The sequence below is a fragment of the Eupeodes corollae genome, chromosome 3, assembly GCF_945859685.1.
Source record: "Eupeodes corollae chromosome 3, idEupCoro1.1, whole genome shotgun sequence".
NCBI classification, from domain to species: Eukaryota; Metazoa; Arthropoda; class Insecta; order Diptera; family Syrphidae; genus Eupeodes; species Eupeodes corollae.
Window position 1 is genome coordinate 128,117,107 of NC_079149.1, and position 14,346 is coordinate 128,131,452.

The window sequence follows — 14,346 nt, forward strand, 5'->3', positions numbered from 1 at the left end:
CTTAAAATTATTTTGATATGTTTGGAGATTTCGTGCATATAAAGCATTTAAGCGGGAGATATTTTACTATAATCTAATAAAGTTTTTCGAACTTTAATATAATTTAAATATTCTATTAAATATAAGAGACTTATTTACAACCATAGATTAAAAAAATCATTTAATAAGTAATTTTCATATAGAATCCTAGACTCCTTTCATTTACAATAAAAATTAAGTACGAAACTCAAACTGAAGGATTTACAGAGTTTGGGAACAATTTTTTAGTAGGTAATTTAATATTCTAAAATGTTTTTCTTTAAATTTTTATTTCATATAATCGTAGGTAATGTAGTTTATTTTTCCTTAAATTTAAAAAAATTAATGTATCACAGTCACAGAATTCATTTGATATGTATGAATACGATATGTATGTTTTTACTAATGCTAAAAAATTATTTAAAAGTTGTTTTGGAACCTTAACTTTTTTGTCTCCAATTTATTATTGAACACAAATACTTTAACTTTTTGGTAAACTGTCATTTTTATAATTATTTTTTATTTTATAAAGTGTCATCTGCTCGAAAGATGAAAACGATAAAAAACAAATTCGGTTAAATTATTTATACAAATTTAGCAACAAGACTTCTCAGCACTTTCTCCATTTGTCTGTCAAATATTGACTCCCCTTTTTGACAAGTAAATTCACCAGTTAACACTTCAAAGATCTCAAAGAGATATGTATTGTTAGAAATATAAACGAAATTTATCACTTTATCTGTCAGGAATCTGAGAACAGAATTTTTGTGGTTCAATTTCTCAAGATTTCTCTATCTCGCAATTCAAAAGGGAATAAAGTAAAAAAAGAATTAATAGTAAAATATGTTTCGTTTTTCGTTTTGAAAAAATTCTCAGAAATCTTAAAAATATAAACTGGCCTATAGTTCAGAGATATCATGTTTCTAAATTGTGTGAATTTTCGATAATAAGAAGAAAATAAGAAGAATGACAGAAACATTGTCAAACGATTCTAACTTCAAATTGTATAGAAATCCCTGTTTACAAAACTGGCCGACTTTCTTTAGACGTTGTTGGTTCAAAGACGTATTTGACAGATGTGTTCGATAAGTTTCAATCATTTAAGAGTAGGTTACATGTGCATAAGTTTTAAAACTCATTTAATTTTGGTGAACTACAAGCATCTTTGAAATTGGTCGCATTCAAAGGAGCAAAGTAATCCTCGTGCAAAAATCTTATGATATTTTCGATTGGACATAAATCAGCTTTGTTTCCACGACTATCTCGAGTCACTCTTAAGCTTCGACCTCCTTCACAGAAATCAATTTGTTGCGTAACATCCCGTCCATTGTATAAAACCCGAAAATAATAATCCGTACTCTTGTCACTTTTATACACTTCAACTGTCAAACGAGTGGCATATGGAATCGATGTACTTTCTGTTTTGATGCCTAGAGCAGCTGTCAAATATTGTAGAGTCCAATCATGACCCGAATAAAGAACAAACTTTGTCCTATCACCTGAGATCATTTTGAGCATATAACTCACCATGTGTCGAATCATGCCATAAGCTCGAAGAAGTCCGATTTGTTTGTACAACGAGTGATTGACTTCTTTTGAAGACTGCCAATTGGTGTATGACATGAGAGCGGCCACATGACTGGGTTCGATGCAACCTTCACTTTGGCCACCCTGATTTGTCTCCTCACTCACTACATTCGACATTGGGGTATCAACTAAATTAGCAGCAGTGTCATCCTGGTCGATATTTATCACGTCATTAAGATCCATATTCGTCGGTTCGGTAGTGACCATTTTTGACGTATTCGACGATGTCTTTCGGCAGGGTAACGGTGCATCATGACATAACACAGTGAGAACTGCATCGACTACTTCATTTGGATTATTTATTCCATTCGGTGTGTGTTGCAGCATTGTTGCCCCAATCCATTGGACTACAGCAGCAACAGCTGGATGCTGATTTATGTGATTAGCATTCATCCAGGTGAGCTTTTTCCGAAAAGTTTCAGCTTGTGGACAGGCACAGTCGGCAAAACAAAATGCCATACTATGAGATTCACGAACATTCAAAGCCAACCATTTGTCCGATGGAAGAAATGGAAATAGTAGAGCCATGGCTGATTGGAATGTCCGTCGGTAACGTGTTGTGTAGAGAATTACTTCATCCGAATTCAGAAGCGAGTGGGGAGTTGAAATAATGTAGGATTTAGTTTGTTGGGGTTTCAATAAAAGACCCAGTGGATGGGCATAGATTTGATGGAGAATTTCACCGACATGCAACAATTGGGCAATTCCCCTGAAAGAAAAAAGGTAGAGTATTTTTATTCATAAATGTGAAAAAATAATTTTATAAATGTTTAAATGTCATAGAGGTCAAAATTGGAAATTCCCTTAAGGCTTAAGTAAACTTAACGAAACATTTTCAAAGTTCTTTAATGGTTACAGGTTTGTGAATGAATTATTTACATAGAGGGCTCTTAATCTTAATAATTTTTAAAAGAGTCTGCTTTGGTTTATATCTTAGCACAGTTTACGTTAGTTTTTAAGTCAAAACACTCGAAAAACAAGGAATCATTTAAATTGAGTCATTAAAACTAGTTTCCAAGATATAGGACAATTCTAAAACTCTATACATCTATAACTAAACGACTTAAGTAGTTTCAACAAAGTAAGGAATAAAGAAGTTTGACAAAGGTGAAAGGGTTTTCATAACACGACCCTTGCATAAAACCTACAAAAGCACTTTTATGTCATTCCAACTTTCAACAACTTTTCACACCTTACTTTTGTCTCATATGTAAATTGAAAGCTTAAGAAAATAGAACCCTTTTTAATAAAAAACCTGCAGAATATCTTCAGGCAAAACATGATTAATTAAAAATTATCACCTGAAAAATCACAGAAAACAGAGTGATTCCTTCTCATGTTCTCGCTCTCAAAAGAAACCGTGAAAACATTTATAAACCATTCAGGAAAATAGAAAAAGGAAGGTTAATTGCTGGGAGACATCGCTACATGACCGACGTGTCATCAGCATAAGTCTTCACGTACGTTCACATATCTCTCGCCATCTAATCGTCATGATGATGTGTAGGCTATTGTTTAATTAGTTCAGTTAAAATAGAACAGCTATTCAACAAATAAGATTTAACCTTGAGTCGACCTTTTTTCTCATGTTTATATTTGCTTCTGTCAAACATCGTGAGAAGAGCGAGGTATATAATATTTCAAAAAATATAAAACAGTGAAAATAAAAACAAATCATAATATCATATATCCTTCTCCCCTACTTGTGTACTGTTCCACTTAAAGTATGACGGCTATTTGCATTTATATCTCCCCTCCTCTCTTTTCGACTCTTCTGAGTGCTGTGTTAAGGAAAATGCCTCCAGCCAGCTGTAGATACAAGGTACATGCTGTGATGGGTATGAGCTAAAGGGTGGTGGAGGAAAAAATCATATTCAACTAAAATGAAACGAACCAAATAGATCCTACCCGGGCCGGTCTTATAGGCCTGCATGACCGACAACCCACCACCCACCTGTCACTTTGTCCGTGACTCCCGCTGAGGTAAATAAACAAATACCTGGCTCTTTAATCTCAGCCCGCACTTTATTGTCGACCGCACCGCCCCATTAACCTATTTTCCTGACAGAACTTTAATCAAGTGAAAGCTCTGACACTACACTTTCTGTTTTCTCAAGAAAAAGACATTTTAAAACACCAGCTTCTGACTTTACCCCACTCTCACACCACCAACTTTTCCCACTTCTGATGAGAAACGTCAAAAGAATTCAAAATTCAGATTGAGAAACACATGTTTATGAGCCTGGTCGTTATTTGATATTTATAAGATGCAATTAAATTGGGACAATCATATCACACTCTCTTTCAGACTCACTTGTATGTTAGCTGTCCCAGGAGACATGATTTTTCAGTTGCAGGAAGTAGAGCGAATCCATGAAATGGTCCTAGTTTATTCCAATACATGTGATTGGCCCCGGCAGGACTGCTAGTTGTGTTGTATAAAAACGATCGATACCTTTTTATATAAAATAAAGAGTCTTCGTTTAGAAAAAAAAATATAGTTCACACTCAAGAATAAAAGGAATCCTTTGTGTACTTGTTCAAGAGGTTGTCATCCTTTGCACCACAATCAATTGAAGAGACACCTCTAACATGAGACATAGGTCCTCGGTCGCCATGTCTTATGACCAATAACACCCCCTGAAGCTTCCATCCATCCAAAATCCCGCCATCGTCCTTTCTAACCAATCTGTCAATTGGAGCACATCGTTGTTTGTATTTGCGAAACTTCGTGGCTTCTTCATCTTCCATAGTTGTCATATAAATGCGTTTGCCATTAAGGAAGCCCAAAGTACTGTTATTTGTATTTCCGATATATTTATACATTCCTAGGAAGCAAAATAAGTTTCTATCTTTTTTAAGGAGTCTCAGAAAAAAAATCCTAACCTGCTATAAGTAAAAATATCCAAACACTTAAAATCATATAGCAATAGAGTGTCCGATGTTGGGTTGAAAAACGGATCAATTCCTTGAGAAACATTTCAAACTATTTATTTAAATATTCTATTTCGTAGATAAGTTAAACTTATTTCGTATATACATTAGTGGAAAACACCAAAATTTAAGTTAAAATTATAAATAAAACTTTTTGTAAAAAGGATATTTTTTCTTTTGAAGTTTCACTTTGCTTTGGTTGACTGGGACGTATACGTTATATTTAAGGGTAGAAAACTGTTCTGATGATGTTGTGTATAAACAGAACAGCTGAAGCAAACCCCTCTATATTATTTGTCAATATTGTGTAGAGTTGTGGAGATTCATATTGAGGGATATGCGCAATGATGCTACGTTTGGGTAGGGTGCAACCAAAATGTTGATTTAATAGAATAGACTTATGCAACGTATTCACTGAGCATATAATCAAGATTTTATGTGAATAACTTCTGATCTTCTTATAATTTTGAAGACATCTTTCACACAATTCTGTGTTTTATGTTATATCTTTAAAGGATACAAATTCCTGAAATTAAACCGGTCCCAATCCATATCAAAAAGGATTGTTTGATTTATCACTCATTCGAGAATTGAAGTTAGTGACTTTTGACTTCTACCCACTTCACAAGAAAACTATACAACTGTGCTTCAAAAAGGCTTCATGAACCGCGCATTATCTTTTGGTGGGAAGGTATCAAACTCAAAATGATTAAGCTGTCAAAACAAATTATTAAACGCACCAACTTTAGACTACACTTATGGTAAGGTAGTATTAACTATTATTTTTAAAAAAAAATACGCATACAAATATCGCGCTTTTTTAAAAGTTTGAGAACTTTAAATAATAATCCAAATAGAAATATTGTTTAAATTAGTTTTTAGTATTATAATCTGCTAGATTGTTTTAAAGCATTTACTTGTAAGTATAATTTATTATTGATTTCTCTTGAATATTCTAACTTCAAATTTTTGTAATCACCAATTATTTGACTTTAAAAAGACTGCAATCATTTTTTCATCAATCATTTTGTTGATTGAACATTATTAAACAGACATTGCAACACATTTTAATAATATAATTGTCAACATCGAAATTTCTCATGCTGTTACAAAAAAACACCCTATAGTCTAAAATCCAAAAATCACATAGAAAATAGAGCAGTGCGGAAATTGCTTTAAAATCTTGACACTCGTATTCTCTCGTATTTTTTATTTTTGAAAGAAACAAATTTGGATATTTTGTCTGGATAGTTTGTTTATTCAGAATATTTGACACTTGGTTTGACAGCTGCCAAGTATTTAAAAACAATCAAATTTAACACCAATTTAAATGTTTTGTGTGAACGTTCATTGTCTTAAATATTCACGCAATGTGGTAAGTTTACAAATTTGACAGTTCATTTATAATATGGTAAACTTATCCAACCCCCTAGTTTATATTTCTAAGATTTCTGAGAATTTTCCCGCTCAAATTGACGGATGAGGAAATTGAAATACCAATTAGTTATTTATCCTCACCTAGCAAGCATATTATTACCCACGTTTTTTTGGCATTCTATAAATTGTATAGTAGAAAATTCCCAAAAAAACGCATTGCCAGTAGCCAGATTTGTATATTTAAAAATTGGTACAACTGAAAGAAGATCTGTCAGAAAATAATTAAAAAAAAAAAAAAACAAAAATAGTAGAAAGTTTTGTGAATATCAAAAGTTAAAATTTACTTCAGTAAAAAAAAAACGAACTAAAACTAATAAAATGGATAATTTTCAAAAAGAAATTTTAAGAAAACATCTGTAAATTGAGATTCAATAAAAACAAGTTTATTTGACAATCGCTTCAAGGAGGAGGTTTGTTCGTAGACTACTACATTAACATGTGGTGTTGAAGCGAGCTTGAAGCTCACCTCAATTCTTTATATACCGAATCGTGTTGAAATGAGCTTGATTCGACTAGATTTTGGTTGGGGAGTTGGTATTACAGATAATTCATTATGGTCTATTTATTTGCATGTTTGTGTACAAAAAATATAGTTTTGTTTTAATCAAATTAAAATAAAAACTGCACATGGAGTAGGTAGCATATTCTTATATGGTGCTGAACTATTCAGTTAACAGGAATCAAACTATCTCACTTGCACTTAACACATCGAAACACCATTTGCATTTTAGAAAGTGCAGTCAAACTTAGTCATTTTTAAATCTTCTTGTGCAGTGGATTCAACAAAAAGATTTATTTAATCTAAACTGAGAAAAACCTTTGCTGGAAACATAGAAAAACTTTATTATCTTTTCTATTGTTTTCTCTTGCGAAATACGGCCAGTTAGTCCGTTTTCATTAACAAAACCAAATAATATCAACAGTAACAGATTGATTTTTTTCCCCAATGGAAAACACATAATTCCAAGCACAGCCATCTAGATACAAATGCAATATCAATCGTACCAACATTTGAGGACGAAATCACATAAAATTCATTCGAGACTCGTATAAATGTCAAAAACCCATCCGTAGTAAAATTCTTACTTACTTACTTAAGGTGGCGCTACAGTCCTGTGTGAACTAGTGCCTCACACAACAAACTTCTCCATCTAGCTCGGTCCCTAGCTTTCGCGCTCCAAGTTGGGTGAGGTCATCTTCCACTTGTGCGCGCCACCTGATCCGTGGTCTCCCTCTACTGCGCTGTCCTGTGGGTGTGGATTCGAAAAGACTTTACGGGCCGGAGCATTGATTTCCATGGGCTCTACGTGACCCAGCCTTCTTTGTCGTTGGACTTTTACCCTTCTGTCTAAGTCTACGTCGCTGTACAGCCCGTCGTTCCATCTTCTCCTCCACTCCTCTTCGATGCATACGGGACCGTAGATCACACGAAGAACTTTTCTCTCGAACCGACCCAAGGTGCTTTCATCCGCTTTTGTCATAGTCCATGCTTCTAGCAGGACGGGGATGATAAGGTCTTATATAGCGATACTTTGGTCCCTCTAGAGAGGACTTTACCACTCAATTGCTTTCTTAGTCCAAAGAAACAGCGGTGTTGTTTTCTGCCTTTACAGCGGAGCCTAGGTAGACGAAGTCCTTGACTACCTCAAAGTTACGTCTGTCGATTGTGACGTTTTGACCAAGACGTCGGTGTTGTATGTCCTTTCTTGACGACAACATGTACTTTGTTTTGCCCTCATTAACCTTTAAACCCATTTTTGCCGCCTCTCTCTCAATACTCACAAAAGCCCCATTGACATCACGCTGAGTTCTTCCGATTATGTCAATGTCATCGTAGTAATTTGACAGACTTTTGAAAGGTAGTGCTTCTAGTGTTGACATGTGAGCTTTGCACTATTCTTTCAAGCAAGATGTTAAAAAAATCACATGACAGCGCATCACTTTTGACATCGAAAGGATCTGTTATGTTGTTTTCAACTGGAGCAGCGTGAATTCTCCATGGTCATCCTGCACAAATGGACGAGTTTGGCAGGGATACCAAAACTAGACATGGCTCTTTACAGCTCGTCCCTGTAGATGCTGTCATATGCGGCCTTGAAATCGATGAAAAGATATTGGGCGTCGATTTGGTGTTCTTGGGTTTTTTCCAAAGATCTGCCGTAATGTGAATATTTGATCAACTTTGGACTTTCCTGGTCTAAAACCACACCCATAAGGACCTATCAGGTTGTTGACGATGTGCTTATGACGTTCAAATGTTACGGCAGAGAAGATTTTATAGGCGATGTTAAGTAAACTGATGCCTCTATAGTTGGTGTAGTTAAGAGGGCCTCCTTTTTTCCAGGATCGGACAAACAATACTGAGGTTCCATTCAACGGGCATTCTTTCTTCCGACCATATCTTACAGATAAGTTGGTGCATGCTCCTTTAGGAGCGTGTCGACTAAATTAAATTAAAAAACGCGACTCAATGTATTAAAAAATATATGTATGTATTTAAGTATTATTTATAAAGTATTCGATTTAATTAATTAATTGATTGAAACATGAACGACGTTATCTGGCTGAAGGCAAATCGACGAATGATGATGATGAAGCAAAAGTAAAAATGGGTAGATGAATTTGTAACGCACTCTTGCGGCCGATCCGAAATGCTCGATAATATTTCTTTGATATTCAAATTTGAATATTTGAAACAACGGGCGTTGGGTATATAGACTCCTACAACACTCCCCTTCCAGTGACTTTGTTACGATGGGATTGAAGTTAGTTCCTATTTATCCCAAGTCTGTCTGGAATTCGAACTGATCTACCTGATCTAGTTTTTTGGATGATGATGTCATCAGCTGTTTCTGGAGAGACTGGTAGAGATGTTGGTTTTTCTGAGCTGGGATTATGATTGTCTGAAAGTAGAAAAGCCGGTTTTAAACGATCGATTGAAACTGTTACCTCTTTTCCTCGAATCTTAACAACAAAAAATTTATTTGATCTTTTAACGACGGGGAATGGACCTTCATATGGTTGTTGTAGTCCGATTCTAACTGCATCTCTTCTGATGAAAACGTGGGATGATGTAGATAGTTCTTTGAACACAAAGATTTTTCTGGATCCGTGACGGGATGCTGAAACTGGTGTTAGATGTTCAAAATGAAGTCGAAGTTGGTTGATGAAGGTTGTCGGATCACTGGCGCTATCTTTTCGTGGTGACAAAAATTCACCGGGGATTCTGATGGATTCTCCATACAACATTTCGGCTACTGTAGCTTGTAAGTCTTCTTTGTATGCTGTCCTGAGCCCAAGGAGTACAACAGGAAGTTCATCGGCCCATGCTGGGGATTCATGGCACTCAATAGCGGCTTTCAATTGGCGATGGAACCTTTCAACCATGCCATTAGCGGCAGGGTGGTAAGCAGTTGTCGTCAGATGATTGATGCCAAACAATTTTGTCAAAGCCTGAAATAGATCAGACAAAAATTGTCTGCCACGGTCAGATGTAACCTTGAGTGGTACTCCAAAACGGGATATCCAATTAGCGAAGAGTGTTCTTGCAAGTGTCTCAGCAGTGGAATCTTCTAAAGGGTAAGCTTCAGGCCAGCGCGAGTACCTATCGACAACCGTAAGGCAAAATCTGAATCCTCGTGAATATGGCAGTGGTCCAACGAAGTCGACATGTATATGCTCAAACCTCGACGATGGTTGTTCAAAGTTTCCAACAGGGGATGACGTATGACGAGTTATCTTTGATCGTTGGCACGGAATGCATGACTTTGCCCATGCTCTGCAGTCTTTTCGGATTGAAGGCCAGACGAATTTTGATGAAACCAATTTAACTGAAGCGTTTGTTCCAGGATGACTCAAGCTGTGCAGTGATTCAAATACTTGATGGCGGAAAGGTTTTGTTACAAACGGTCTAGCAACACCTTTTGACACATCACAAAATATTTGCAATTGAGAGTTAGGAAGCGGAACTTTTACAACCTGTAATGCAGAAGCAGATTTAATAATGTTTTTAAGTTCTCTATCACCTGTTTGGGACATTGCGAGTTCTTCAAAGTTCACTGACTTGCTGATGCCTTCAACTCTTGACAACGTATCTGCTACTATATTTTCCGTTCCAGCGATGTGTTGGATGTCAGTTGAAAATTGACCAATGAGATCAAGACATCTAAACTGTCGAGGTGATGCCTTTTCGGGCTTTTGCTTAAAGGCAAACACCAACGGTTTATGATCCGTGAAAATGGTAAAATTTCTAGCTTCCAACATAAACTTGAAGTACTTTACGGCTGAGTAGATCGCTAAAAGTTCCCTGTCATACGTACTGTATTTACGTTGAGAGTTGTTGAAACTCTTTGCAAAATATGACAGTGGCTGCCAACCGATTGGGGTTTTCTGTTGTAGGACTGCACCCATGGCACAGTCTGATGCATCAGTGAAAAGTCCCCATTCGAGTGTCGGATCAGGATGTGCAAGCAAGGCAGCTTTAATAAGTCCCTCTTTACAAGCAGCAAAAGCTTGCAAAAGTGGTTTTGTCCAAGTGATGGATTTGTTGCCTTTGATGTCCGGTCCCTTTAAGCACTCGTTCAGTGGAGCTTGAAGGCTGGCTGCGTTTTTGACGAAGCGCCTATAGAAGTTGATAGAACCCAGAAATCTTCTAAGCTGCTTAACTGTCGTTGGTGGCTTACAATCAATAATTGCCTGGATTCGTTCTTCGGGCGGTCGTATGCCATCGCTTGATATCAAATAACCTAAAAATGTTATTTTAGACTTACCAAACTCGCATTTAGCAACATTAATGACAACGCCAAATTTGTTGAGTCTTTCGAAAAGAGTTTGAAGATGGTGAAAATGTTGCTCTTCGTCATCCGATGCCACCAAAATATCGTCCACGTATGGAAAGCAAAAGTCGAGACCATTTGTGACTTCGTCGATGAACCTCTGAAAGGTCTGGGCGGCATTTCGGAGGCCAAACGTCATGAACGCAAACTCAAACAGTCCAAATGGTGTAACTATGGCCGTTTTCTTGATGTCTTTTGGTGCGATCGGAATCTGATTGAACGCTCTTACCAAATCAATCTTGGAAAATATTTTCTTCCCTGAGAGATTAGCTGAACAATCCTGAAGATTTCTTGGAGGATAGTTGTCTGGAATCGTGCGGTCGTTTAAAGAGCGGTAATCTCCACACGGACGCCAATCACCTGACTTTTTGGCAACGAGATGAAGTGGTGATGACCAGCAGCTTTCGGAACGGCGAGCTATTCCCATTTTCAGCATTGTCTCGAACTCACTTTTTGCAATTTTCATCTTGTCAGGTGCTAAACGTCGTGATTTGCAGCTAACTGGAGGGCCTGCTTTCGTATTGATGTGATGAACGGTGGAGTGTCGGATTTCTTTGAAGCTTCCATCTGGTCGAGTCAAACTGGGATACTTTTTAAGCAGCTCGATGTACTTTGAAGTTCCGGAAACTGATTTCACATGTGATGACATCTCAAATGCGTGGCAACCCAGTGCGGAAAGTCCAGTAATTCCGTCTAGCAATCTGCTGTGTGATACGTCCACAAGAAGTTGATAGAAAGCTAGAAAGTCCGCACCGATAATAGGTTTGCTGACTTCTGCTACCACAAAACGCCATGTAAAATCTCGACGGAGGCCTAAGTTCATCTGCAAGGTGCGAAAACCGTAGGTTGGAATCGGGGTTCCGTTTGCAGCGAAAAGAGTATAGTCGGATGGTTTTGACTTTTGACGTGAACCGGTATGTGGAAACACCGAAACGTCCGAGCCCGTATCTACCAAAAATTGCAATTTTGACGTTTTGTCCGTGATGAAAAGACGGCTGGAAGTTTGGCTGTCATTCACCGTCATCAATGACATCCGTTTTCGTTTCCCGCTTGCTGTTTGAAATCACATGGTGGGCGGCAATTTCTTGCTTTAGATCCCCAGTTACGATGGAAATAGCAAAAACGAGTTTGATTGTTGTTTTTCTTCTCGTTCGAAGTTGGTGTTAGATTTCTGTTTTGCCTAGCACGAGAGCGTGATCTCGATCTTGCCAGCCTGCGATTTTGGTCTCCTCGGTTCGTGTACATGGCTTCAACTTGCTTAGCCAGTTGTTCCACTTTCTCTGAGAGACTCAAAAATGAAGGATTTGGGTGGCTAGATGTGCTGGCAACTTGTTGCTGTGGAATGACGTCGTTGATTCTGTCTGCGATAAGACCAAGGTTATCAAGATTTGTTGGATTTTCAGCTGTACCAGGAGGATGTGCAGCAAGTATAGATTGTGTTTGGACAGGCAATCTATCAATCCAAATTGCCTTTAAAGCATCGTCAGTCATTGTACCGCCAGCTAAATCCTTCAATCGACGAAGAAACTGAGACGGTTTCCTGTCACCTAGCTGTTCTCGATCTAGCATTTGCCTAATCTGTGTGTCTCTAGATGGGGCCAAACGAGAAATAAGTTCTTCTTTTAATCGAACATATGCATTACCTTGTGGTGGATTGATGATGACGTCTTGTACTTCTGTGGCTGTGGTCTGATCCAGATGAGCAATGACGAGGTTAAACTTTCGGGCATCAGATCGCAAATTCACCAATGTAAACTGTGCTTCGAGTTGAGCGAACCAGAGCTTCACATTTTCTCGCCAAAAAGGTGGTGGTCGCACTTGAGCATGGCTAGATTCAACCTCCGTACCTCTCGCTGCTTGTGCTAGTGCCTGCTGGGAAAGTACTTGTTGCTGGAGATCTTGCAATTGCGCTTCCAATGCTTCCATTGAATTGTCTGTCGGAGCATCAGCTTTAGCGTTCACAGGTTGGTCGTTGGTTCCAGGCATTTTCTTTGTTTACCGTGACAAAAAAAAATCGCAACACAATATACATACGTATATATTTATTTAATTTATTAGTTGGCGTACGCGTCGGGGTCACCAATTTAGGAGCGTGTCGACTAAATTAAATTAAAAAACGCGACTCAATGTATTAAAAAATATATGTATGTATTTAAGTATTATTTATAAAGTATTCGATTTAATTAATTAATTGATTGAAACATGAACGACGTTATCTGGCTGAAGGCAAATCGACGAATGATGATGATGAAGCAAAAGTAAAAATGGGTAGATGAATTTGTAACGCACTCTTGCGGCCGATCCGAAATGCTCGATAATATTTCTTTGATATTCAAATTTGAATATTTGAAACAACGGGCGTTGGGTATATAGACTCCTACACTCCTAACCAACTTGTCTCCAGCTGCTTTAAAGATCTCGGCATTCAAGCCATCCACTTCAACGGCTTTATTAGACTTCAGGTTAGATATGGCAATCTTTACTTCGTATAAGTCGGAAGGACGGGATTGTTGGTTTTCGTCGTCTATGTTGAATGGATCATCCTGCCTGACAGCGGAATTCAATTCTTCGTCGCCGTTATACAGTCTGCAGAAGTGTACCTTCCATATCCTCAGCATTGACTGCGGTTCCACTATGATGTTTCCACTTTCGTCTTTGCAGCCTTTGGTTCAGGTTTTAGGTAGTAAAATTCTACTTTAACTTTTATCGGTAGTACTCATACTGTGGATATTGTTTTTGTTATTCATGCAAAATCCTACTATACTTTTGATAGATTTTCCAACAAATTCTCTTAATATTTCACCTTTTTTAATTGTGTGGTAGAGAATTCTTGAGAAATCGAATCATACAATTAATTATGTATATAAACCTTAATATTTTCATTATGTTTCCAGCTTGGATAATGGACTTTGGCATGAAAACAAACAACTCTTTTTCTGTAATAAGTATTTTGAACCGCATCTTACTTAACTGAGCGGATATAGAGAGGACATTGTTTTTTGTATTAAAAAAATAAATACTTCTCTAAACAAAAAGTTTGCTTTATTTCAGAACTTTTGTTTATATTTTTGTATATTTTTGAGAACGCAGACATCTCTCAAATCTTATAAATATACACTGGATAAATGTTTGACATCATTGCGTCAACTAACATTTACCCTTTTTGATTTTGTTGTCATTGCAATCAAATCACAGCAAATACAATATTCTTTCTATCAGAAAAACCGTCTATTGAAACTTACCTTTGCTTGCACCACTACTAGTGAAAAATTCAACAACGGCAGGAAAATTAACAAACATTTTTACTCAATTCACTCACCGCCTAAATTAAATCACTTATTTTATGTCGGTATTTTGTATGAGAACTTCTGAACATAAGTGTACACACTACATTGCCGACACACCAAACTTTTTCCAACCAACTGATGTCGCTAGCAGCATTTGAAAGAAACATGTGCTATTTTTTGTATTTCTTTGTTTCTCTTGTCATCCTACAATCGCATTACTCCATCCTCCACCGTTCTTATCTGATTTG

The 14,346-nt window shown here is 37.1% G+C and overlaps 2 protein-coding genes across 2 annotated transcripts; both read right to left on the reverse strand.

Annotated features, from left to right (window-relative positions):
- Window positions 1-210: 210 nt before the first annotated feature.
- LOC129950237 (2-phosphoxylose phosphatase 1) lies at window positions 211-4,766 on the reverse strand. Its single transcript, XM_056062107.1, has 4 exons — window positions 4,492-4,766; window positions 4,142-4,433; window positions 3,920-4,060; window positions 211-2,314 (listed from the first exon to the last, which is right to left on the reverse strand). The coding sequence occupies exons 1-4, from the start codon at window positions 4,583-4,585 to the stop codon at window positions 1,147-1,149; spliced, it is 1,695 nt and encodes a 564-aa protein (XP_055918082.1). The 5' UTR covers window positions 4,586-4,766; the 3' UTR covers window positions 211-1,146.
- Window positions 4,767-11,834: 7,068 nt separating this feature from the next.
- On the reverse strand, window positions 11,835-12,797 carry LOC129950793 (uncharacterized). The gene has a single exon (XM_056062711.1). It carries the CDS (start codon window positions 12,795-12,797, stop codon window positions 11,835-11,837), a length of 963 nt encoding a protein of 320 aa, XP_055918686.1.
- Between the last annotated feature and the right edge of the window lie 1,549 nt (window positions 12,798-14,346).

Bases quoted from the DNA above. Each gene is read 5' to 3' on its own strand.
- LOC129950237 (XM_056062107.1), bottom strand. From the start codon at position 4,585: ATGTTTCTCAAGGAATTGATCCGTTTTTCAACCCAACATCGGACACTC. The intron at 4,434-4,491 runs GTTAGGATTTTT...TTTGCTTCCTAG, and splicing joins GATATTTTTACTTATAGCAG to GAATGTATAAATATATCGGA. The intron at 2,315-3,919 runs GTGAGTCTGAAA...TTTTTCTTTCAG, and splicing joins CTGGGACAGCTAACATACAA to GGGAATTGCCCAATTGTTGC.
- LOC129950793 (XM_056062711.1), bottom strand. From the start codon at position 12,797: ATGCCTGGAACCAACGACCAACCTGTGAACGCTAAAGCTGATGCTCCG.